At 53.0% G+C, this 25,056-nt stretch overlaps 1 protein-coding gene across 10 annotated transcripts in view; it reads right to left on the bottom strand.

Moving 5' to 3' along the window:
- Positions 1-280: 280 nt before the first annotated feature.
- BCOR (BCL6 corepressor) overlaps positions 281-25,056 on the bottom strand; it is a 116,216-nt gene continuing 91,440 nt past the window's right edge. For 5 of the 10 annotated variants that reach the window (XM_073798868.1, XM_033849985.2, XM_033849986.2 and 2 more), the window contains exons 4-15: positions 21,601-24,441; positions 20,884-20,937; positions 20,226-20,412; positions 14,593-14,853; positions 13,893-14,237; positions 12,972-13,297; positions 12,387-12,641; positions 7,363-7,529; positions 6,041-6,186; positions 5,551-5,628; positions 5,187-5,343; positions 2,566-3,723 (exon numbers count right to left, since the gene is read on the bottom strand). In XM_073798868.1, coding sequence (XP_073654969.1) covers positions 3,432-3,723; positions 5,187-5,343; positions 5,551-5,628; positions 6,041-6,186; positions 7,363-7,529; positions 12,387-12,641; positions 12,972-13,297; positions 13,893-14,237; positions 14,593-14,853; positions 20,226-20,412; positions 20,884-20,937; positions 21,601-24,441 — 5,109 coding nt within the window. In that variant the 3' untranslated portion in view covers positions 2,566-3,431. Of the gene's footprint in view, positions 2,010-2,565; positions 3,724-5,186; positions 5,344-5,550; positions 5,629-6,040; positions 6,187-7,362; positions 7,530-12,386; positions 12,642-12,971; positions 13,298-13,892; positions 14,238-14,592; positions 14,854-20,225; positions 20,413-20,883; positions 20,938-21,600; positions 24,442-25,056 lie in introns of those variants that run through there. The other 5 variants (XR_004524557.2, XM_033849988.2, XM_033849990.2 and 2 more) reach the window with 5 other exon arrangements.

Here is a 25,056-nt window from a genome sequence, read left to right as displayed (position 1 = left end):
ACATTGCTTTTGGTTTATAATTATTGAAACTCTAAAGTCAGATCGATACTATAAGAACATTCAGAGAAGTGAAGTTTCCACCCCTTTTCCTGGCACCTTGTTCTTCTTCACCCAGAGGTAACCATTTCTAAAGCAATTTAGAGCTAGCTCTCAATTCCTTGGACAGTTACCGACAGTCAACCTTGGCCAATTTGATGAGGCTGAAAGAGGAAGATGCCCAAGTGCACACAGATGATAAGCATATTAAGATCAGATTTGGTGGGAGTCGTAGAAAAACTCAAAATAACAGTGGCTTCAACAGAACTGTTTATTTTTCTCACATAAAAAGGCAGGCAGAGCAGGGCAGGGCTGGTATGGTGGCTCTGTGCCACTAGGTCCTCGGGTACCCAGGCTCCTCCAAATACACTGAGTGCTCGACTTCCACGCCTCATGGTCCAGGGTGGGTGCTGTGGCTATAGCGGTCCCAACCACATTGTAGCCAGGAGGTAGGACCAGACAAAGGGAATGACCTTGACCTTTAGAGGCACCTTCAGAAGAACCATACTTCTACTCTCCACCTTGGTAAGCAGTATGAGCGAATCTATACCTGGGAGCCCGCTGCAGCCAGTATGACCTCATTTATACCCTATCTTCACTGTGGAGGGCTCCTCTACGCCCAGCGGGTGCACTCCCTCTGCTCCCATTGGAGGGGGGGGGCAGGGGGCGGGGGCGTCTACACCTATGGTACCTCCTCTTTACCCATGGGGAATTCCTTGACATCCAAACTTCTCTAGGCCATGGGCAAGCTCATCTATACCCTGGGTCAGATACCCTAGTTATTCTCTGTCCACGTTTTCTAACACCCTGATGGTTCTTACAATAAATGTTCTGACTCAACAACAGCTCCTCCAACCGCATAAACCACAACGTGAAATGTCTCCTAAACCGAGCCCATTACTCACTTCCCCTGCACCCCTTAAACCTGTGGCTCTCACTTATTTTCTTGGCTTTATTAATAAAATGACCTTCATCCAGGATAGAACCTCAGTTGGTCTCGGGCACCCCCCGTACTGCCAGCACAAATACAAACAGCGAAGTAACTTGGAGTATTTCGTTGCTTTTATTTGGGCTCTTAGGAGCTCCTCGTTACCTATAGAAGTTCAGGCTCACTGGTATTCTTTCGTTTCGATCATTTCTTCAGGTCTTGCTATTTACTTTGTCTTTCTCTCCTGTTGTGTCAGATGACTTCCTAATAAACAATATTCAGCAAACTGTGAACACTGGTTTTAACTCCGGAGTGGGGAATGGGAGGAAGGGTTGGCTTGGGATGACAAGAACCTCTATTTCTGAAATGCTGGGATTTTTCTTTAAAGCAATGAAAGTGTACTTGTTTATGATCAAAAAATTAGTAAATCGAGAACACTGTTGGTTCCCTTTTGTCTTCAGGATACATCCCAAGCATCATTTGGTACTCACCAACAATGGGCTCTCTCTTATTTCCACCTCTGACAGTGCTGGGTTTCCCCATTCCCAAACATGGCTCACTTTTCCCACCTGCCAGGTCACAGAGCTTGCAGGTCCCCTCCCTCTGCATACTTCACGACCCCACTCCAGTACATCATCGCCGTGGCCCCTTCCGTCTACTCTGCCTAGGTGTTCTCAGGGTTTATTGCAAGACTGACAAGCGCTAAGGGCATTCTGATCCCAAGTGGACTTGATACAAGGAATCAGATGCTGGGCTAGAGGAATGTGAATCGGGGATGACACCGGAACCACTGGATTTAAGAACAGTCTGCTGAGGTTGTCATCCTGGCGTCACCACAATCACTACTGCGTCTCATTACCCACAAAGCTGAAGACCCAGTGTTGGAAGGCTGGTCAAGTCACTAAAACTGGCCAGCATGTCTCCCTAACCCTTCTTACCAGCAGCCAGTAGAGCAGGAAGATGCCTCTACCTCGCTCTGCCTTCCAAACCGACCATTCAGAATCCTAGCGGCAAGGGAGTCTAGTGGTGTTCAGGTTTCTAGCCTCTGCAATGAAAGAAGGAATTAAAAGGATGTAGGATGGAAATTGATAGTACCCAACAGGGATACTGCTGCAAGAAGTAAGAGCAGTAGAGTAGCTGAGTGGTCAAAACTACAAGCCTTGACTATTGGGCCAAGCGGGTTTGGACTTCATGTTAAAAGGTAACAGAAAAACACGAGGTCTGGAGGGAGAAGTGACACAATGAAAGTCTTGTTTCTGGAAAAAGTCTTCCTAAAGATAAAGGGTTGGCCATGATGAAGCTACTGTAGTCCATCAGGGTCAAAGGCAATGTAAAAGCCTGCTAGGGCATCAGAGGAGACAGGGTTGAGAAGGATCTGAGAAACATTAACATATATGTCCATGAATTGAGTTTTCAGGATAGAACTTCAAATTGTCTTCAGAGTCTCACTCCCCTGAAATCCTCTAGTCTGTTTCAGTTCATAGAGACTATAAATTGCCCTAAAGTTATCTATGGGGAACCGACCGTCAACACCGCTTTAAAAAAAATTGTGACAACAGTAATGTTTTAGGAAAATACATAGGAAACAAGGTACTTCAATCTTCTCCTTTCCTCAACAGGTTTATTGCCTTTTAAGAAAATTTTTGTAAAATATAAATACAAAGGCAGAGAATTTACTTACAAAGTTAAAACACAGATTTCAAACATAAACACACAATTCAGAAAATTTTAGTTTTATGTACAATTTCAAGCAACTTCAACATATTATGTTAGTTTTCAGTATTTTACAGGGTACAGAAAAAAATAGCTCAAAGTCTTCTTTAAATAAGAGCATAAAATGTTTAAACATATAAACAATCCGGTTTGATGCGTGAAAACTAATTTCACAGCTTTTAAATTAGGATATAAAAGTTTCATACAATTAGTTGTTGTGTGTGGATATGGTTTGAATTTATATTACACACTACTGGATCACATCCAATAGCATTGACCTGGCCTGAGCAGGTACTCTGTAAACAAAACATAAAGTTACAACGTCGCCAAGTGCCTTCCCCGAATTCAACCCCCCAAACCAACCACACGGTTCTGACCACACTCTCAACAGTTATGGCCTCTGTCGTCGGAGCTTTGTACGAAATTAAGTCAAAGTGTGGAGCTCCTTTTCCTTATTTGTTTTTCTCCTTAAAAAAGAAAAGAAACAATTGTTCCGAGTAAAAACAAACATATCCCAAAGCATGTGTGCATTGAAAAGTAAAGAAACATTATAACAACTTCATAAAAACTGACTTAAAAGTTTAAAAAGAAAAAACATGTTTCTAAGTCCTTCCGACTGGAGTCGTGTCTCTTATATAAAGAAGAGATATTTCATATGTAATAGTGTCCTTTCTTTACAGAAATAGTCGTATTATGACACATATGCACAAGGATTAACACTATGACACACTGTACACGGCGGGCCCCGGCGAGCTCACCAGTAGTCGTCTGAGTCCATGTCGCTGGGGTGCAGCCACTCCATGGATGAGCCCAGCAGAGTCTGAAGCTCGTTCGTGAACTCCACCAGATCTAAGAGCTCCTTACTTTCCGGATTAAAGGACTCCAGGTCTTTGGGGCAAGAGAATAAGAGACTTGCTGACACTTGCCGGTAGAACTCGGCCTCCGCAATGGTGACAATTTCTACATTTGGGAAATTGCAGCGGAATATGCGGGAGGACATTTTCAATTTCTTGAGCGTGTCTGACAGCAACAGCCAGTTCCGAGGCCTGCACCAGAGAAAGGACAGTGGTTTGAGTTTCCGGCAAAATTAGAAGCGCTCCCAACTATGAACTACCCGTCTCCTGGCGGTGAAAGGGCCCGTTACTTCCACTTTGATCACCCCACCCCCACCCCATTTCTCACTGTCCTTAGAAGATCTACTTCTTTTTAAATTTTATTTATTTATTTATTTTTGGCTGCGTTGGGTCTGTTGCTGCGCACGGGCTTTCTCTAGTTGCGGCGAGCGGGCTTCTCACTGCGGTGGGTTCTCTTGTTACGGGCTCTGGGCGCACGGGCTTCAGTAGCTGTGGCTCGTGGGCTCTAGAGAGCAGGCTCAGTAGCTGTGGCGCACGGGCTTAGTTGCTCCGTGGCATGTGCGATCTTCCCGGACCAGGGCTCGGACCCGTGTCCCCTGCATTGGCAGGCGGATCCTTAACCACTGCGCCACCAGGGAAGCCCGGAAGATCTACTTCTAGGGGGGGAACTCTGGACTCGTGCGCATGTGTTAAGAGACCATCTAGGGCGGATCAGCCAACTTAGACAAAAGAAGGAGCAGTGTCCCTGAACGAGCCTCGTTGCGGGCCACCCCGGTGCTGCCCTGGCTCTGGTCACAGCTCAGGTCACCCCTCTCCAAGTAAGTGCACCCCGTTCTAGTCACTGGGGAAAACCAGTCTGTATGCCAACCCAAGGGAGATGGCAAACACCTCTTTGATCTCTCCTCCCCTCCGGCCCTCACTTGAGGTCCCCTGGCTTTCCCTTCCTTTCCCACACCTCCAGCCCGCCCCTCAATGCTTCCGGGAGTGAGGCTCCTTCGAGAAGGGAGGTGGTGCAATCCTTCCTGGTACCCTGCCACGCTTTATGACCTCCGTCCCGAATAGAACGTCACCACAAAGGCAGACACGTTCCCAGCCTCAGAGTCCAAGGAGGACGCTACTCCTTAGGCCGCGGGGTCAACACACAGCAGAGCAAGGTCTCCTGACGTGTTCACTCCGAAGGGTTGGTCATGGGGCACAGCGGCCCGACCGTGGGGACAAGACTCGATCTAAGCAAATCTGAAGACACATAAGATCCCAGGTGCCACGTATGGCTTTCTCTAATCTTATACGAGAAGAGGGTACATCCGTATCGTCCCGTGGACCTCACGCGCCTTGGAAGGCCCCTACGGTAGCCGTTTGGGGAGGATCCCTTCCCCAAGAGTTTAGTGACTGAAACTGTGCAATTCCAGTCACTGACTCCCGTGTCCTTTGGGCCCTAGGGGTGTGTTCCAATGAAGGCAGTTTGCTGGGGAGCCCTCCCACCCCCCACACTTTTCTGGAAAAGTTCTACTGCATTATGTGAGGTCGGTGGACACTTGGTGAGGAATTCACTCACCCCCCACCCATCCACCTTCATCTGCTGAAGGGGATTTCTAACTCCTGCCACCCCATAGAGCAGCTGGGCTGGCTCTCCACCACACGCTGGCCACACTCACCCCTGAGCGACGGACACCTGGACGTTGTAACATGGCAAAAGGGGGCTTTCGGAAAATTCAAATTCGAATAGGTCACCATAGGCCTCGTCGCTGTCATCCTGGTCCTCCGGTCCTGGGGGATTTGCTAAAACATCGTAACCGCTTTCATCATCTGGTTCTATCCGGGAGGCAAACAAGAGAGAGGTCAGTGAGCTGGAGCACGATTCCAGCTGTTCTCCAAAAAGGACCCTGGAAAAATTATCTCCCGAGTGAGCCCTGCTCACAGCACCACCACCCCCGCAAGCCCTCGCCCGCACCAGAGAGAAACGTTCTGTAACTCGCGCACATCCCGCCCAAATGAAACGAACAAGGCAAGGCTGCTCACCACACACAGAGCTGCCGTAGAACTCCCAAGAGCCACTGGGGTCATAGTCATCAGGAACCTGCAGGTCGTTTAAATAGTCTGGAGAGAGAGGGGGAGAGAGGGAGAGAGAGAAACAAGATAACGCCTGCTGGCAAGAGGCAAACGCTGCTGGAGTTCGGGAACGTCTCACGCTGGGGCTGGTGTTGCACACGCCTCCAGGTATCTGACTGAAACCTACCCACGCGTCCACCCACCTCCCCGAGGGACTGCCCGCCTCAGCACCCCAGCCTGCCAAACAAAAGCTAGCCTGGCTAGCTAGGAGTTTTCCAGCACTCCCTTGCCAAACTCAAAGTATGCATCTCTTCTTTGACAGACTAACGTGAGGCCACTTTTCCCGGTAAAGTGTCACTTAGGGTAAACGGGGGGGTGGGGCTAGGGGGAAGCCAGGTGAAAGCCTGTGAAGTCACCGTCTAGATGCTTGAACAAGACCGTTTCTTGATCTCCGTCATACCTGTTAAGAACTTCTCCAGAAGTTCGCTGTGGGTCATTTTCATGATGGTTCTACCTGAGTATGTAGCCAAGGTGGGATCAGCACCATAGGAGAGGAGCAAGCGGACAATTTCGAGATGATCATTCTCGACAGCATCGTGGAGAGGCCTAGGAGAGGTGCGGGGGATTACACCTGTGCACGCGACGCGTGCTTCTAGCGACGCAGGGCCAAATCGAGCGTGTGCGGCCAAGCCTTGTAGGCGCGCTATTTCACCGAGGAGGCGAGTATACGGTCACTGCCATTCCACGAAGGGAACGGAGGCACTGTGACTGGCCCGTGACTCTGTTAGTTCGACACATAACCCTTTACGGGACAGGTGAAGGGACTATCTCAGGCCTAATTCTTAAATGCAAATCTCTCTTAATGCACAGTCCAAGGAGGAACTCAGGCCACGATGAGAACGTTTCCAATGAACTTAAATAGTGACAGACTGTAAGAAGATAACTTACGGCGGGGTGGGGGGGAGAATCGCAGCATCACGGAAGCCCATACGACAAGCAATCGTTATACCATTACAAACAAAACGAAAAAAAGTGCAGTTTGTAAAAGAAACTAGGGGCAAAGTGGAACCTCTCCTGAAACCAACTTGGAGATGAGAGATCAACCCTCTCGCCCAGAAGCAGTCGACAGGCAGGGCAAGTCCTCAGGAGGGTACAGAGTCCTCCTGCCTGTGTCCGCTGGGGTCAGGAGCACTGTCCGCAGTCCCATCCAGAAAGAATGCTATTTGGAAACCGTGAACCACCCAATACCTTTCGGTTTTGCTAATTTTATGACTGTCAGGAAAGCACCAGTGCCCTGCCTCGTGGTAGCATCCCAGGCACAACCAGGAAGACGCTCGGGCTGACTCAGACCTGGGCCTCTGGCCACTAAACCGAGGTCAAGGACAGAGTGGGGGCCAGGCCCGGGGATGTGGGTGGACACGGCAGGTCCTATCAAGCCAGTCGCCATTGGACCTGTCTGTACTCCGAGCACTTTCAACTCACGTATATTTTAAATATTGTGATTCAACAGACGCTGGTGGAGAGTCCAGGGTCTTAAAAGATTATTCAGGCAGGCCCAACATTTTCAGGGACTTCTGTCCCTGCAATAACAGCGTCACAAAGTTTTAAAGTTCTATGGAAATTTGCCAGAAAGATCTGTCCGATTCCATTCTAGAGGACTCCGCCCTCAGTGTGCTTACATGGCACTCACTCTCCATCTTTCCTTCTGGGGTTCCCCGCACACCCTGAGAACCGCTGCCTACGCCCCAGCAGGGCCAGGCCAAGAGCAAGACCGCCACAGACCTGGTTCCATCCTGGGCACTGCAGTTGACATCGGCGCCATATTCAAGGAGGTGTCGTACAATGTTGAGCCAACCCCTTGCACAAGCCTCATGCAGGGCACAGTAACCCGCGTTGTCGCGGTGGTTCACATCACAAATCTTGTTCTCCAGGCAGTACAAGACCACTTCCTACAGGGAGAGGAGAGGAGATGCCATCAGACCACCATACAGTGAACCTTGCAAGGGTGACCTCTCCATAGGCTGACGGTGCCCACTTTCAAAGGCATACACCCGTGGGTCCAAAAGCCCACCATGGCGCGGGCAGGCGGCAGGCATCTTGGTGGGGGGCAAGAGTGCGTGCGAAGGGCTTGGAGACGCAGACAGTGTTGTCTAAGGCTCTGCTGCACCAGTGGCCTGGCCATGGGCAAGTTCCCCTTGAACTTCTCCAAGCGTCCACAGGGCTGCTGAGAGGACGCATTCGGAGAGCGTCGAAAGCCCTCAGCCCAGGGGCCGACGTGACCGGTACAGAGGTGTCACGGCTGCTAACATCTTAGATGCCACATCGCCAAGCACAGACCATCCTCACTTGATGGGTCCGTTCAGTCGGTGGCAGTGGGTGATAACACAAGTTTAGATCAAAGTATGGCCGACCAACGCTTAAAGAGAGCGTAAGTCAGCCAGAGAACATCCCCAGCTTCGAGGAGGGACACCCAGGTCGGCTACATCTTCGCGCCCCCTGTTAAGACCCCAAATCAGAACCTGGGCCTCAGACGCTCTTGTTTGTATGTTAAGTTAAAGAGAAGCTCTCTCTCTCCATCCTCGAGGAATGACACAAAATGCTTCCAATAAGCCCACCCTGTATTTTGCTTCACTCCAGCTTCTCGGGGCAGAATCAGTCTAATATTTTCATATTTACTCCAGTTAATGACAGGAACCTGCTATACCACAGGCTGCAACCTCCACATTTTAAGAATCAAATAAAACGTTCACCCTCCCCCGCTCCGAAGGTGTTCTGTGTCAACGCTGTGCATCAGAATCACTGTTCTTAATCTTATTTCTTTGGCTTGTTAAAATATTAATATGAGCCACTCCCAGTAAGCAGAGCAGTAATTTATTCAATGTTTTGTCACCTTAAGAAAGTTTTCAAACACGTCGAAAACGTCTGCCACCAGAAAATACGTTATACTGTTTATACTGGTTAAGTCATGCCCAGCAGAGAGCTGTCAGGTTCTGAGCTGGGAGTAGGCAGAACTTGCATGTGGCCCAACACATGGTCGGCTGGGTAAGGGGGGATGGGATGGGGTCAGAGCAGGCCTCCTTGTGACATCTCTCAGGCAACTCATCTGTTAAACCTAAAACGGGGGTCATTCTAGCCGCCCGTAAGTGCGAGATGGGTTCTGTGAAACCTTTTATGCCCTTTGGAGGACACGCCAATCAAAGGTGGCCACTCACTTGGGAGCGAACCAGAATGTTCCATTTGCTCACCACGTGAACCTAATGGGGCATGCTGGTAAACCTGGCCGTTGGTGCCCTGTTACTTCAGGTCACTGCGGCAGCTCCCTTCCAAAACAAGAGGAGGAAGAGAAAAGGCACGCCCACGAATGCGTTTCTCCGCTCAGATCCCAACCTGCCGTAAAGCCCACAATCCTCTGGGCTCCCAGGCCACCTGCCCCGAGCCCTGGTATCCAGGATACCGCATGAAGCTGCTGCTCTTTCAACAGGCCCTCACCAGCCAGACTTGAGTGGACGGCTGCAAGCTAGCGAGTTGTGTGCCCCAGCCAGGGAGAGGCCCTGTCACGTGGCTCTGGGATCAGGTCTGAACGCCACCAACTGCTGTGCACAGATCAATTTACTCAACCCTGGGTTTATTTGCTGTGACAATCATGGCCTTCACCTGGAAACCTTCATCACTGCTAGGGCCGATTCAAGGGTACCTAGAAACGAAAGGCCGTCCAAGCTGATGGGTAAGTCAACTCTCTTCTCCTCCTGGAAGATGGCAGCAAAGGCAGCAGTAGCCCCACGGCCAGGTCAGACTTTTTGCCACGGGCTGTCCTAACTCAACCACGTTGATACCACGTCTTCTGTCACCCACGGGAACCCAGGAGATATCAGGAAAGGAAGGTAGTACTATCCTCCTCATTCAACACTTGGAAACTGAGGCCCAGAGATATTAAACCCCAAGTTCAATTAACGTGAACTACTAGACCTGTAACTCAGGTCTTTGGTACCTGGTCAGCTGGGAAGATTCAAAAGGCCCAAGAGGGCCCCAGTTAGAGGGATGCAATCCAGCTGTGACGAGCATCCCACAGGCCTTCTCTGTTGGGGGTCAAGTGGGCTAACTACACTCTCCTAGCTAGGAGGGTGATGGCGTCTAAATGGATGGCAACCGTCGTCACCAACAGTTTCTCTAACTGAAAGGTGAAGAGGTGGGGCGAGTCTGTCTACGCAACACATTTCTTGGTTTATTTTCTCCGCTAGAAATAAACGGGAGTGTTTGAAGGGCAACCCACCCATTCCCAAGCAAAATCAAACTGCTTTTGTTGGACAACCGTCTGTTAAGCGGCTATAAGCCGAATGCCATTACCCGCAAAATGTAACCATAAAGGCCATAAACCCGACGTTGTTAATTAATTAAATGCCTCATTAACTTTTTAAAAAACATGATTTATTCAATTCATAGAAAATTTAACCATCACCGCTAAAGGCACAAGCACGTGGTCGCACACTGGCGTTTTAGCCTAAGAAACAGAAGCCTTTTTCCCGGGAGGGAAAGGTTTGAGGTCTTTGGCCACGCAAGTGATCTATTGAACGCGGATCTGAAGCCAGAGTGTGTTTCTAGACTTCCAAACCGGATTATCACGACATAAAGCTCAGACAGCCTTTATACCGCACATGGTATCTTTGGCTAAGCAGAAGAAAACAACCAAGAATGCTGAAGACAAAACTTCAGGAAAACCCTCCCGAACCGCCCCCTTATCTGGTTAAGCAAACTGTCCTTCAATTTTAAAAGGTTTAAGTTGCCCCATCTCCCAACTGGGCCATCATCCCAACATTTAAAATTCTGCCCAGAGAAATCCCAGAAAGTTGGATTCAAAGTTGAAAGCGTTCATCTACTTGTCACAATGTTCAGCATCAAAACTGGTGATCTGTGTAATCCACATATCGAAATTTACGTTTGAAGAAAAAACCAAATCCGACCATAAACATTCCCGAGGCTTCCTGTGCGATCAAAGGCCAGGTAGCCTGAAAAAGTATGGATCAAGTGCCCCTTGGTCCAGGCCTCAGACCCACCAAACCGAAATGGAAACTGTCTTAGAGGACCAACGAGGGTCTTCTGAGGTCTCTGGTCCCAAAGGGAGACTGCTGGAAATGATGCCAAGTTCACAGGTGGGGCTAGGAGCCCCGCCCTCCACGGCGTGTGCAGGAGCACCCCGCCCCCCCATCTCCAGCATTTGCTGGAAGCGGGAATCTATTTTCTCAACCCTAACCCAAAAGTTGGGGTTAGGGGGCTCCCCCCACCTCCAGCGTTTGCTGGAAGCAAGGAGTCTATTTTCTCAACCACGGGGGGTCTAGCTCAGCACTCTGTGCGACGTCTGTCTGTTCTGTCCTCCTAGGCGCTGCTGCTCCCGGCTCTTGGGAAACCAACTGCGCGCTCCTTGGACTTCACCTCCAAGTAACCGTGCTAACTACCAGGAAGTGCTCTCTAGCTAGCGGAGAGGTCTCCAAGAGACGTGTAGATATAAACAACAGCACATTCAACCAACGACCAAAAAAACCCCCCCAAACTAAGCATAGCCCTAGAGCTTCCAACTTCCCGCCCACAGTCATGCCTTAGGGCCAAGGCAGGCTCACCTCGAAGGGCTCACGGCACTATGGACGGTGGCGGTGGCGGGGGGGGGGGGGGGGAGACGGGGAACAGGGGCACAGAGCTGGCTGAGGGTGTGGGCGCCAGGGCTCCGGGCCAGCCTGGGTCCTGCCGCCCCAGTGCTCGTCCACACCTCCACCCTCAGCCTGCTGAGCCGCATTTTACTGTCACCATTCAACTCCCAGAGGGCTGATGCCAGCACAAAAAAATGCCTTTGCCCTGTGGGCTGTTACATCACGATTCCTACTGACAAGTATGGTGGGGGAACTGCACAGGGCAGAGGGAGTAATCTGTCTCACAGAGGTTTTTAACTGTAAAAAGGGCAACTCCAATGTGAGCCAGTCTTGGCGAGAAGCGTGGTGGGGAGTGGTGGGCTGTGCAGTACTGCTGGATTGCTACCTGTACGGGCATCAGCTAACCCCCCTGGGGCTCAGTTTCCTCATCCGAGAGTGGGCTAGTACTCGTTACTCCCACGTGAAGATGTTAAAAGGGTGAAAGGAGTTACTACAGATCACACGGGCTTAGAAAGATATCAGCTATCTTTCTGTCTACGTTGCTCTAGCAATAGAGACTATCACTGTCATCAGCCGTGCTGGGTTGGGATACAGCGGTGTGGACAGGGAGTTCTGTGCAAGGCTCAACAACCCCCCCCCCCCCCCCCCCGCCCATCAGCCCTCGGCTCCTGTGCCCTCCCAGAAAGAGACTGCTCAGGTCTGCCCCACTCCCACCCCTACTCTGCACAGACACTTCCCACCCGCTACCCCACAGGGGCATCACCCCGCCCCAAACAGCACAAGTAACCCAATAGAGCTAATAACTACTCTCTCTCTTGCTATTCGGGATCCAAAAGGGCTCATTAAAATTCCCCTGGTCGCCAAGCCCTGGGTTAGGTCAGATTTTATATCAGAGATAAGTGAGCCGGACTGGCCGAAGCAGCCTACCTGCCTGAACGTGAACGGAACATCAAAGAGGCCTGCCTTTCTTTTCACACCACGACTGAACAAGCCACCGAAGAGTCGGCAGTGTGAGCGCGGGGGCCAACACAAACGTTCCGCTGGAACGCCCAGCCCAGCCCGCCACGTGGCTCTGAGACCCGCCCCCCATCCCCAGCCAGTGCGTCTCCCACCCAAGGAGCAGCAGCCGGCGGATCCTGAATCCGGGGCACCCACAAGGACGCTCACCTCGTAGCCAAGCCGGGCGGCCCGCTGTAGGAGGGTCTCGCCCGCGTTCTTATTGACGATGAGTCTCCGCGCTTCCGGTGGCATTGGGCGGGACTGGGTGGTCTCTGGAGGGGAGCTCGAGCATGTCAGCTGCGAGGCCTGGGAAGGTGGTAACAGTTGCTGCAAGCGGTCCAAGGGCTTCTGGTCCTGCTTGGCCGGCGAAAGATCATAGTCGGAACTGGGCTCAGGCCGCTTTCGAAATCTCCGGACGGTCACCTATCACGAAACCACACAGCGCACACATTTCAGGCTGTCGTTCCACCACCCGCCTGGTTCCCCTCCTCCCTGAGTTACAAACCTGAGTGGAGGAAAGCACTTTTCCTCCTCTCTGTCTGGGGGAGGCGGGGTGGGAGGAAGGGGTTGCATTTTTACTAGCTGGAAACTTCACCACCACCCAGGAGACAGGTCCCCTAGGAAGGGGCAGTGACGTTCTTGGGGGAGGGGTTCAGGAAAAGGAAAGCTTTGTCCCCAGAAGCAGAGAAGTAGGCAGGCGGGCTGTGCTCGCACGGGCCCGGGGGGCGGGGGAGAGCCGGGGGCAAGAGGTACCTTGCCATCGGCATTGTCCACGTAGTAGTCCCCTGGCAGCGGCAAGCCCCGCCTGGGCTCCTGAGGGATCAGATGCTTGGTTTTGCACAGTCGCTTCCCGGATGGCTTCTCGCTGTTGTCGGTGTATTTCTGCAGCAGGGACGTGGCCTGGCAGTCCTCTTCGACGTCCATGCACACCACATCTGTCTTCTGGCTTTCTTTAACTTGGTCATGTTTGGTAGGCAGTCCTGAGGCTGGCGTGCAGCCTGGCTGAGTCTGCTTTCGGCCGCTTGCATTGGTGGATGAAAGGCCCTTCACGGGCGGAGAGCCGGAGAACACAGGCAAGGCTGAATCCACAGGGGGGGAGGGCGGGAGGCAGGGGGAGAAGAAGCGGGCGTTACACAGTTGTAGCCAGTGAGGAAAGAAAAGCCCATTGTTAGCACTGATCATTGGAGCGGCTTCAGTTTTTAAAGATACACCAATTATGTTTTCAAAGCATTAATATTTTAATTATCCCACATTCAACCGGCAAATAGCTTAACCCACGAAACGCCAAATGGCAAGGTGCTTCAAAGGGCCGCAAGAGAGGGCAGAAGCCAGCCCTTCGTGCGCTCCCGTCCCCACCCGTGGGGGGCCTGGGTGCTCGGGACAGGGCGACTGGGGACAGCCTGAGGCTGGAAAGAGGACGCCGACAAGCGCCCGGGGTCACCCAAGACTTCCCTTCCTGCCCAGCCGCGGGCTGGGTAATGAGGAAGCCGAGCTCCCGCCTCACTGTACATTCCATAAGGAAGTGTGCAGGCTGAAAGGACCTCATGAAGAGAACTCCCCGCTCGCCACACGCTACTCTTGTCAACTTGGATGGCGCTCAGGTCCCCTCCAGGGCCGTTTCCCACTGAGGGCGGGTGATCCACCCTCCAGGAGCGCCCCCCGCCCCGTGCGTACCTTGTTCATTGCCAGTGTGTTTAACTGACTCCTCCAACCAGCTTCTGTTGCTTTTGGCCTCTGCCCTTTTCCTGCCAGGTTTCTCTTCGGAGATGCTATTGCCCTGGGGGGTGACCGCAGGCTGAACCGCCTGGGTCACTTCCTTCCTGCCCTGCCGGCCAGGTTTGCTCTCTGCTGCCGACACCTGCTGCTCCCACCGTTCTCTAAGGTGCAGCAAGTGGCGTTGCTTTTTGGGATGGAGCCCTGTTAATTCAATGCACACCTTCAGCTTGGTCAGCTCACTACAATGTGGCTCTTCTAAGTGGTTAGAGGAACTGTTTGTCATTTCCCTCTCAGGCCAGTCATCTAATGGAGAAATAACTACAAATTAATGAAGAAGCCCCCCGGGGGGTGGGGGGGAACAAACTGTCTTACACATCACTAAGAGGGGTGGGGGAGGGGAGGGGGTGTGGTCACTGTGTTGGCTGGAACTTGTCACCAAGTCTCGGGAGGGGACCTACTTGCCTTTGGCCATCTTTGGGCTCCAGCCCCGGCACCTGGCTGTGGGGGGGTGGGGGGTGGGGGGGGGGGGGGGGGGTGGGGGGGGTGGGGAGGTGTGAGTGGCTCCCCCAGGGCTCCGGGGTGGGACTGGAACTTTCCACTGCTCCGCTCCAGGACTTCCGCGGGGTGCCCTGCGGGCCCGAAGCCAAACCGAGCTCACCTTTGGAGACCCGTCTCCGCTTGGCTTTCAGCAGAGAGTCCTCCGGGAGCTCTTCCACAGTGGTCTCGGTGTGGTTGCTGTCGCCAGAGACCTTGCGCTTTCTGTCCAGCCGGAGGGTGGGGCTGCGTGGCACGTCCGGGGCCGCCTGGTCGGCGGGGGGCTCGCTGGCAGGCTCCGTGTCCATGAAGTACTTCTCCCCGGGAAGATCTCTGTCCTCTGGGGCTTCGAAGGGGTCGTGTTTGTTTCCAGCACTATACTCGCCTAGGGGAGAGGAGACAACCCGGAAAGGAGGGAACAAAGGTCACCAGGAGCAGGCAGGACCCCCATGCCCAAGGCAATCTGCTACCAACAGACCCTCCTTTGGAGGCCAGGGGCCTCGCACGCAGGAAGCACAAAACCCTCAGAAAGACAATGTCCCAAAGGAAGGGCAGCTGAACACAACCAGCAAAGAAAGCAGAAAATGAGGCGTGTAGCCCACTCACAATTTCCCTTCCTCCGGTTCATAGCCGGAGCAGTAGTGATTCAAGGAGAGGCGCCTAGATGACCCTTCTATAGGCACGTGAGATGTTAACTCCCTAACTGCCTAACTCTCCAAGGTGGCTTACTCTTCAACTGAGGGTGAGTGACCTCACAGTAAGATCCAACCAATCCAGGGCAGAGCTACAAATTACTATGGAAACAGCTGCTGAGGTCATTACCTTCTAATAAACAGAAAAGGCTGATGTCATAAAGAGACCAAATGTCCCCCAAATGTCGGCTACACAGAGATAGCACCAATGTTCACTTGGGTCAGCAGGGGCAAAGGTGAAGAAAGAGGGTAAGGAAAGAATGGTGGGAGGCTGGGAAGCTGGGGAGACCAAGGGAAGAGGGGCCTGGCAAAGCTAAGGGAAAGGCTTCCTGGTGCACACACAAGGGTCAGGGGCAATTTCAAAGAACTCAACCAGATTGCTACAAGTCCATCTGTCCTCTTTCCACACCCGTGGGGGGAAAAGCATTTCACTGCCATCAAGGGGCTGCTCCTACTTCCTGTCTCGGAAGAAGGCCCTCAGTGACACTAGGCACACCCACAGGGACACCCGCCACCCCACCTGGTACTTCTCCACGCCTTCCTTCCCAGGCAACAAGCATCTAAGGACATTTCAAAGACACGACTCCAACCCCCTTCATGGGAGGGGGGCGGGGGCGAAACTGCTCACACCCCAGCTCCGCCCCCTCTGCTCAACCTAGCATCCACTTGGGGCTTTTCCTCCAATGACCCCAGCCTAACATCACTCCTCACTTTTGCTCTAGCCAAAGAAACAGTTCAACCGCTCTGCTAGTCACACTGTTTCTAACACACAAATAATGCCATGACGATCACTGTGATGTTAACGAGTTCCCCGAAGATGAGCCTGTCCGTCACCGGCCGGGGGTGGGGGTGGGGGTATGAGTTTGGTATTTCGTTAACACCTGAGCTAAGCTCCCACAGCCCCGTTTTCCTAGATGAAATCATGGACACACCCCTCACATGCTGCTAGCATTCCTCCTCCTCTCCCTAGACCACTTCAAGTATCACTCCCACTTCTGCCCAGCCGGCTGGTCCCCTCATCAGCCTCTCTTGGGGGCCATTCCCAGCATTTAACGGCAGTCAGTTGTGGGAATGAACCTCACCCTGGCCTTGGCTAGCCTGACCTGTGTTCTCAATGGTGGAACCCACTTTTCTCCAAGGGTATCCCAAGGTGGGACAGATCCCTATCTACTCTTGCCGGAATGGTGGAATCACCCCAACCGCGAGGGTCTCCTGTCATGGCAGCAGGAGAAACCCCAAACTCCTGACCTGTGCTTACGGGTGATGCAGCCCACGCTACCGCAGGCCCGGTGAAGAGGGTGCGCTGCAACTCTCACTCCGGCTGCTCTTGTAAAGTGGGAATGTTACTGCTAGCCTCCTCCCAGGGCTGGGCTTCATAATCACGGGCCGGGCTCAGCACAGAGAAAGGCTGGAAAGATCCCTTTAACCAAAAGACGCCAAGACCGCCAGACCAGCCTGAATTTCAGGCCTGAAATGTATGAAGTTTTAAGAGGTGAGCCCTCCTGGTTACACCATTGGACTTCTCTGGTCCAATCGGCCTTCCCTAAGAGCTCCGTGGGAGGGGATCCATGGAGGAAGGTAAGGGCTGCCTTAAGAACCCCCCGTGTCCAATTTTAAAGTTTCTTTTTCCAAACTAGGTCCATCCACCCTTCCCCCATCCCCGGAGCCTTTTAGGGCAAAGACCTCAATTCCCCTCAGCTAAGGTCCCCCCAAGACCTTACGCTAGTGTGACCTTACGCAGGCCAGTAATAACCCTGAAGGACACCCACCCCGACTGCCCAAGATACCCATGGCCACCAGCTACGGGGGAGAGGCTCCGTGGCACTTGGAGCTTCTCAACGACTGTTCTAACCACGACCCACAGGAGGAGTACCCTTGAGGGCAAAGGAGATGGGGAGATAAATAGATACACGGGGACCCTAACCATCAGGCTTTGCCATCACTGCTACTTTTGGCCCTTCTAAAAGCGGGAAGCCATGTGCCCTTGGTCACCCAGTCTAAGCAAGATGTGAACGTGGCTGTATTGTTTGAGGTTTAATGCTTGCTCCCTGCAGCATGGTCGTATGACTCACAGCACATAGATCCCAAATTCATTATGGTTGTACCATAGCATCACCTCACAGAAGCATCACCATAGCAACATATACAAGTCACCGTGGCAACAGAGCGCCCTCACCACTGTTGAGCCATGCCCAGTGAGGCCTAAACAAGGTGAGAGGGTTCTGAGTTGTTGGAAGGCTCCCCAGGATTAAAACCCCCTTCTCTGTAGCTTAACTATAGCACCTCCAGTAAGGGCTAACCTTGTTAAAACTTACACCCTCTACAGAAGGAGTGCAGGCGATCTCTGTTCCAAAGTAGTTTACAAACGTGCAGGTGCTCAGCTGGAAGAGAAGTTCCCCGAGCAAAGAAGTTTCATGAAGCCCCTTGACCAAGTCTTCCTCCGGCTCCTGGCCAGGCATTGCCACCGAGCAGGTCCTAGGCCTGTCCCAGCCAAGTGGTTGGCAAGGGAGATGGTTACTCCAAGTTTGAGAAGGAAGGGACCAATGCCTCCTTGCCCCGCCCCATCTTCAAATGCCACTGAGGGTTCCTAGTGATGAACTTCCAAGTCTGAGGAACCTCCAAACTCATTTGGTGAACTTCCAAAAGAAAAATTTAACTCAGCCACCCATGCAATCATAAAGAATAAATGAATATCTCAGCCACTGTGTTTTTAAGTTAATTCATTTTTTAAACAAGCCCCTAGCAACAAATGCACCCATGCCGGGACAACCAGGGCCGCGCAGACAGCACCCACCATCGTAGAAGCTCCTGGTCCCTCCACGGATAGGGGCTGCCTCAGAAGGGGGAAGGCATCCCGGACCCTCTTTGTGACCCCTGCCTGCCCCAACTCCCCGCCCCAGCTCCCATGTGCTCACAGCTCGGCTCTCGGCCACACCGGCGCCCATGAGAAGGACCCGAGTCCACATCAGCTCAAGACGTGATGGCCCAAGAACAAGGCCCATTTATTTCCAGCTGAATGGAATGAACACCTGCTGTGCACCTTGGATGCGGAGGCGGCAGGAAGAACAATGGCTCCTTTAGGTGACCTTTCCTGACCAACTATTTACAAACCACAAGTCTCTACAAGACAGAGGGTGGATGGTGAACCCACCTCCGTTGCCCCAATCTTTCAAACGGAGCCCCTCACCTTCCCCAACCCTTCTCCTGCCCTCCCATGGTGGAGATTCATGGCTCACTGGGCCACGTCCCGGGTGCTGCAGGAAGAGACCCGTCGGTCGGTCTGAGACTGGAGGCGGGCAGTGGGGGGAGGGGGCTTTCGGAATCATCTGGGGCTCAGGCCCTGCTCCCCATCAGCCACACTGAGTTCTTGTCTCCACGCTCAGCAGGCAGGAAAGACTGGGAAGGACACACACAAACTTCTCTGGGAAGAAGGGCGGGGTGAGGCCATTGAGACATGAGGGGCAGCGGCCACCCTGGGTTTGGCCATGTTGCTGGAGAAAAGGGCAAGAAGACTCGAGGCCGGTTAACTTCCCGCTCCCTTCCTCCAGCCTCCCTCACCATCCACCCAGAACAGGCAGAGCCCCTCCTCAGAGAAGTGCATCCCCGTGAACTTGGCCTTTGCCCACTTTTATCAGATCTCTCTGAGAAACTTCCCCGAGAGCTGAGCTATGAGGCCGCTCGGGAGGGTAAGGGCTGCGTGTCAGCTGTGAGCACAGGCAAGGAGGGAGGCTTTCTTGCTGCTTTACTCCAGGGCGGCCTGGACCCTCCGTCTTTCATTCCAATCCCGAGGGGGAGGAGCTCGGAATCGTCTACTCCAGGCACATCAAGAGCCCCATCACTCGGGTAAGGTCGTCACTGACTAGCCACAGAAATCCCCTTCCACGGGAGCCACGCAGGACAAACCGGTCCCGGTGCGGCTTCCCCAGAACCCCGGCCGCAGGCCTTTGTCTGACCCCAAAGATGAGCTGAGGGAGGGCAGTGCTCCAAGCAGCTGAGAGAGGCACACGCTGTCGCTGACCACAATTTTCCCGAACTGCATCAGGCACCCAGGACCTAAGCGTGTGCGGGAACGCCGACCCTACGACTGGGTCTGAGGGCCTGGACCTCCCAGGCGTGCCCACCACCCCCGACTGTCCTGTCTCGGGAGGATTTCACGCCCACCCTGTCCTCGACGTTCACCTAGATGCCCTCATTCACCATCACCGGTGAGGTTTCTGGGGTCCGGAGCGGGCTGCAGGCCACAAGCACGCACACTGAAGACAGCGGGAGGAAGACCTCCACTTGCTGCCAACAACATCTCGTTAGCCCAGGAAGTCTCGAGGGCAAAGCCCGAAGTCGTCCCCAGTGCGGAAGCAGCTGTTGGGAGCGCAGAGTGTGACTCGAGGCAGACGCTAGCTTTCTCTCCAACTTTGCCTCCAAAACATAATACACCCCGTCTGGTAGGAAGAACGCCCTCGTTTATCCCACGCCCCTGGAGCGTGTTGTCAACTCCTAATGACTGCAAACAAGCCTGCCATAGAAAATAATTATGCTCATCTTGCTGGTGCCTTTATCAGCCCTCATCTCACTTTAACGAAACCTCTGCCTTTGGAGGGAGAATCCGAGTACTCTCCACTCCCTCCCATAGGAGACTGTCACTCTGGAGGGTCTGGCTCTGGCTGCAAGTGTCATGCCACTGCTATCAAAAACCCGCATCCGTCCCTGCTACAAAACGGAACACATACCTGCTACGCTGGAGGTCTTGCACCGCCATTCCTCTGCTCTACTGTATCAGGCTATTACTAACTACGGGACTAGCGTTTCTCCGGAAAAAGGAGATGCGTGCCAGGAAACAACATTTCATAGGCGCTCCACTCCTGGACGCCGCAGCGCTCCAAAGGGCAACCAGCCTTGCAATCCACAGCTGGGAAGGATGGCCAGAGCAGCCCGTTCTCCAAACAGCCACCACCCAGATGCTGGGCCATCGGAAGCGTATTATTTCCTCTCACCTCCCTCAGCACTGAGAGCGGAACCGCCCCGTTCCCACCGACGTGGTACCACACGCGAGCCGCCTGGGTTCACTTACATCTCTCACTGTCGTTCTGGTCGGCAATGGCCTCCTCCAGGGCGACCGACTTTGGCTTTTTGTCCTGACTTCCTTTCAGCCTTTCCCAGTCAGCGGGGCTGAATTTGCACACCTCGGAGTCTTTGGTCGTGGGGTGGCCACCTTCTCGCTCTTTCATCTCCAACTCTGAGAAGCGCATCATTGCACGCTAGAAAGAGAACGGAGATGGAAAAAAGACACACCTTACCACCAAAGCTACTTCACTGCCCTTACCTTAAAGGAAAGTATCTTCAAAGAAAAGTTTGCCCAAAACCAACCACAATTTATGATACAACTGAGATATTTTAAAATTTAACGATAAAAATGTAAGAGTGTCTATATGTAACTAGTCACACACTCTTTACTCATAAAGCCATATGTATGTAGAGATATATGTGGTGTGTATGTAGAGCCATACATACACTGTGGCATAGAGACAGACATTCTCTTTCGAAGGTAAATAAAACAAAACAAAAACACAACGCAAAGAAAGCGAAACAAAAACACAACAGAAAAGAAAACAAATGCACAGTGAATAAAGACGACCATGGCCCACAAACTTCCCTTTGTATATTTGGAAATGAAATTTAACTCAAAAGGTTTATGTAAGATTCTAGTAATAAAAATTTGAAGAACTGACCTCACAGTAAGCAGCGGGTAGACATAAAATACTGTCCTCTTGTAATCCTTCCATCTATGTAATTAAAATGGGCACTCAATGGATCATTTAGATAACTTCATCCATTTTTATAAGCATAAACCAATTTTTTTCTTAACATTGCAAAACAATTTGGCTTTATTTATCTTTTAATTAAAAGTAAAATATCTTAAGGAAATTCCTATACAACATCTACCATTCACTAGCAAGTTAAATACATACTCTATCCCTTTAAGCAAGGTTTGTTTTTTTGTTCTTTTTTGTTTGTTTGTTTTTTTGGTGAAAAAAAAAAAGTTGCACGAATCTCACAGACATGCGGCCGCTACACACCTCCACCAAGTATCACGTAAGGCATTCTAAGCAGCGCTTTTAGGTATATCTGTTAACGTACAGTAACGGCAGAGAAATCAAAGCGATTGATAGGTAAATGTCATGCAGTCTTTTAGACATCCTTCGCAATAATTAAAACTTCCGTTATCAGCATTCGAGTGGAGTTCGCTTAAAATCTACAGAATAACTTAAAGTATCCACTTACGTCCCCTTACTGGACACATTTCAAACATTTAAATTATCATAAGCTTCATTAACCAAATCAGCCCGGTGTCCTGCCCTATCATACCCCCGGCCCCCTCCTCTTCACACATTAAAAAAAAAACCTGACAACTGGTCAGGCTCCTGAAATTCGGGTGGGGGGCTCACCTGCAATGCCCGCTGCTCCCGGCTGAGCTGACTGGAGTCTGCGTACAGTTCGGTAGTGACACACTTGAACCGGTCACCCACGTAACCAGCGGAGTTTGCGATTCTCTTTGCCAGCTTCGATGGCTTCGGTTTCAGAACTTTGCCATCGGTTGATTCTGCCTCGTCAGCTCCGTCTTTGGTATAGGTGGGGGTGACGTCCACACTCGGTGGGGCACTGCCCACGCAAAACGGTTTGGGATCCTCTTGGGTTTTCCCGAAAGTGACCGCAGAGCCATCGCTCCCCAGGGTCGGCTCCAGGAATGAAGTCGAGACCGGCATCGCCAGGTTCTCCTTGTTGGTTCCCGCCGGAACATTCTCCTTGCTTAAGCCGAAGACTGGCTGGCCCGGAGCCTGTTTGAAAGTATAGGCTTCGTGGAAGTCACTGATGCGCCCCAACTCCTCTCTCAGGGCAATGAAATCCCGGTGTGGCTGCAGGGCTGGGTCGGGCGGGGGTTTGGTGGGCTCGGCACTCTGGCCGACGCTCTCAGCTGTGAAGCCGGGTTTGGACGCGTTAGCGTCGGTTTTCGCCTCTGGCTCTTCCCGGAGGAGGTCTACATAGACGAGCTTGTCACTCTTGACTGCGGTCTTCCCTTGATTCCAGCTGGGGCTGGGCTTTAGGTTCTTGTCCGCGGGGACTTCTGGATGTAACTTGGTGTTGCCAGCCTCCAGCATCTCAGAGAACCGGTTCCGGAGGCTTGGGTCCTCGTAGCGGGTCCTCTCGTGGGACCGGGACCTCCTCTCCGGTTTCTCCTCTTTAGTGATCTCGATGGGCGTGTGAGGTATCAACATGGGATGCACCATGCCCAACCCCAGCGCGTCCTGGTAGGTCACGAACTCCGGCCTGCCCGTGGGGAGCCCATAGGGCAGTCCCGGCTTTGGGGCGAGGTGCCCAGGGAAGAGACTGCCGTTGGGCAACAACACCGGGTGAGGGTAGACAGGGCCTTTGCCGTGTAAGGACAGGGGGCTTATGGCAATGCCCTCGGGCGCTGGGTAAGGCAGGTAACTCCTGGGGTAGGGGATGGGTGGGGACCTGAACGCCTCGTTTGGTGAGAGAAATATTGAGCTCGGCGGGAGGCCGTTCTCGTTCGCTTTGAAGCTCGGCTCTGGGTTGCTGACTTTGGCGCCCTTGCTGCCGGTGCCGCCGCTGTGCTTGGCAGGTGTGGTCGGGGGCTGGCCCACGTGCTGGATGACGGATGGCGTGGTATCCACGGAGCTCCTGCTGGTCTTGCTGCCCTCGGCGGTGGCATTCGGGGCCGGCGACGCAGAGGCCGGGCGGCCGGCGCTCGACACCGACCCCGAAACGTTAGTGACCACGGCGTCGGCGGCGCCCATGCGGGGACACGAAGAACTGCGCTGCTGCGGGATGGCCCAGTCCAAGGCCTTGTTTTTCAGCGGCAGGCCTTTGCCATTGTTCTCTTCGTTAGGACTTGGCCCGGGCACCACCCAGGACGAGGGAGCCGTGCTAATGATCTCAGATCTATAGATAGCACAGCCGTTTCCTGGAGGAGATAGAGTTTCTTTCGGAATCTCACTTCCGGAGAGCACGAGGCCGCTCCCGGCTCTGCTGTGAACCAGGACCGTGGGCGCCATCTTCTTCATGTGGTCGGCTTTGGAAGCATCTACATCCACCACTTTAGAGGACAAGTCTAGTGGCTTATCGGTGACGTCTTTGGTAACCGTCTGCTTCTCCAAGAGAGGAGGTGAGCTGCCATCTTTTCTGTCCTGACCTGCTGCTTTGCGGGTGTGCCCGGGAGCTGGCTGGGTGCTTTCGGCTCCTTCTGGGGCCTTAGGATACTTGCTGCTGCAGAGCCTGGCCGCGGGGAACTCGCTGCTGACCGTCATGTATGGCTTGGACAGGGTGACCGAGGGCGACGTGGAGATCCTGGCATAGTGCTTATGGAACTCGGAGTAGGTGTCCGCAGCGGGCTGGGAGGGCAGGTGGACGCGGGGTGAAGGCCGAGGCGAGGGGGGCAACAGGAGAGCCGTGTCCCCCGGCAGGCCGCTGGTGACCGCCTTGGCAGACGGCACCCTAGGCTGCTTACTGTTCTGGATGTGGGGATATGAGTGGGAATCGACCGGGTTCCCAGGACTAACGCCCATCTTCCAGGGCAGGCTTTTGTCTGCGCAGTGGACCAGAGGCGGGATGGCTGGGGAGGCCGAAGGCGTCGAGAGTCTCATGGGCGAGGCCAGGGACGACGGGATGTGGGGACTGACGTAGTGAGGTGGCGGCAGGTAGAGAAATCGCTCCCCGTTGGTACAGACCGGAGAATACAGCGGCTGGGCCAGGCTGTAGGACTGCTGAGGTAGCAAGGCCTTGTACATGTTCAGGGAATACTTGTTTGGCGAGTCGAGGAAAGGGTAGATGGCTGGCGTGGCCCCCTCCATGTAAGGATTGACCCAGGGCAGCCGCAGGTAACTAGCACCATTGATGTTGAGTGGGCTCTGTTTGTCGCTAGCAGGTCTGTCCAAGCCCAGTGTTTCTGCCGTGGGGACAGCACTTTTTTGTATTCCGGGTGGCGTTTTGTATATAGCACTGAAGCCATTTGGGGGCTTTCCGGAGACAGCGGAGGCCTCCACCGTCTCGGGCGTATTCGGTTTGAACTGCATCTCTGGGTTTCTTTCGGAAGAAAACCCCAGACCACCTATGGTTGTGGCAGCCTCCCGCCCTTTCTCTGAGCCCAGTCCACACAAGCTAGAATAGACGATGTTTCCGGGGACACGCAGCCCTTCCCGGATCAGGCCGGTGCGGTCCATGCTCAGCGCTGCCAGGCCATCGATCCGATGGGCCGTGGTCGCGTCCACCTTCGCAGAAGAAGAACATGGGTATTACCGAGGACACGCCTTCAAAGCAGCCCATCCCAGAGAGAAACCGCGGACTAGCTCAATAAGACATCAGCCTCGACATCTGAGCCGAAAGGGTTTAAAAATAAAGGATTCACAAGGTCTCTGGCCCCCTCCCCGCTTATCCAGAACCCTCCTCTGCCTGCCGTCTCACTTTTGTCCAACTAGTATCCTGAAAGCACGTAAAACGTTGGTCCCTTTAGACTTGAGGCCCCTGCATTAACTCAGTCATCTATTCACTCTGGAAGATCCACCTTCTCAGCAGAAATTCTTTGCTGCAACTGAGGTGATACCAACTCCACTGCTCTCAGAACCACCCTCGTGGGGTACAGAACTCGGACTCACCCTCCCCAGGCCCTGTCAGGTTGGGGCGGGGCGATGTTCCCTGTGGCCCCCCCGCCCCCGATGTAGCGAGGCATTATTTAACATAACAAAAAACAATCTTCAGGGGGACAGTAAGGAATGAAGGACTTGAGCTGTCTCGTTTCTAAATCAATAAAGAGGCCATGGGTCAAACTGTAGTTGTGTCTTTTGACTTCCTCTCCCTGGTATCTGAAGACAGCTCTGTTTCACATT

This window comes from Tursiops truncatus, chromosome X (assembly GCF_011762595.2).
Source record: "Tursiops truncatus isolate mTurTru1 chromosome X, mTurTru1.mat.Y, whole genome shotgun sequence".
Taxonomy (NCBI): domain Eukaryota; kingdom Metazoa; phylum Chordata; class Mammalia; order Artiodactyla; family Delphinidae; genus Tursiops; species Tursiops truncatus.
This window is presented reverse-complemented; position numbering and strand designations above follow the sequence as displayed.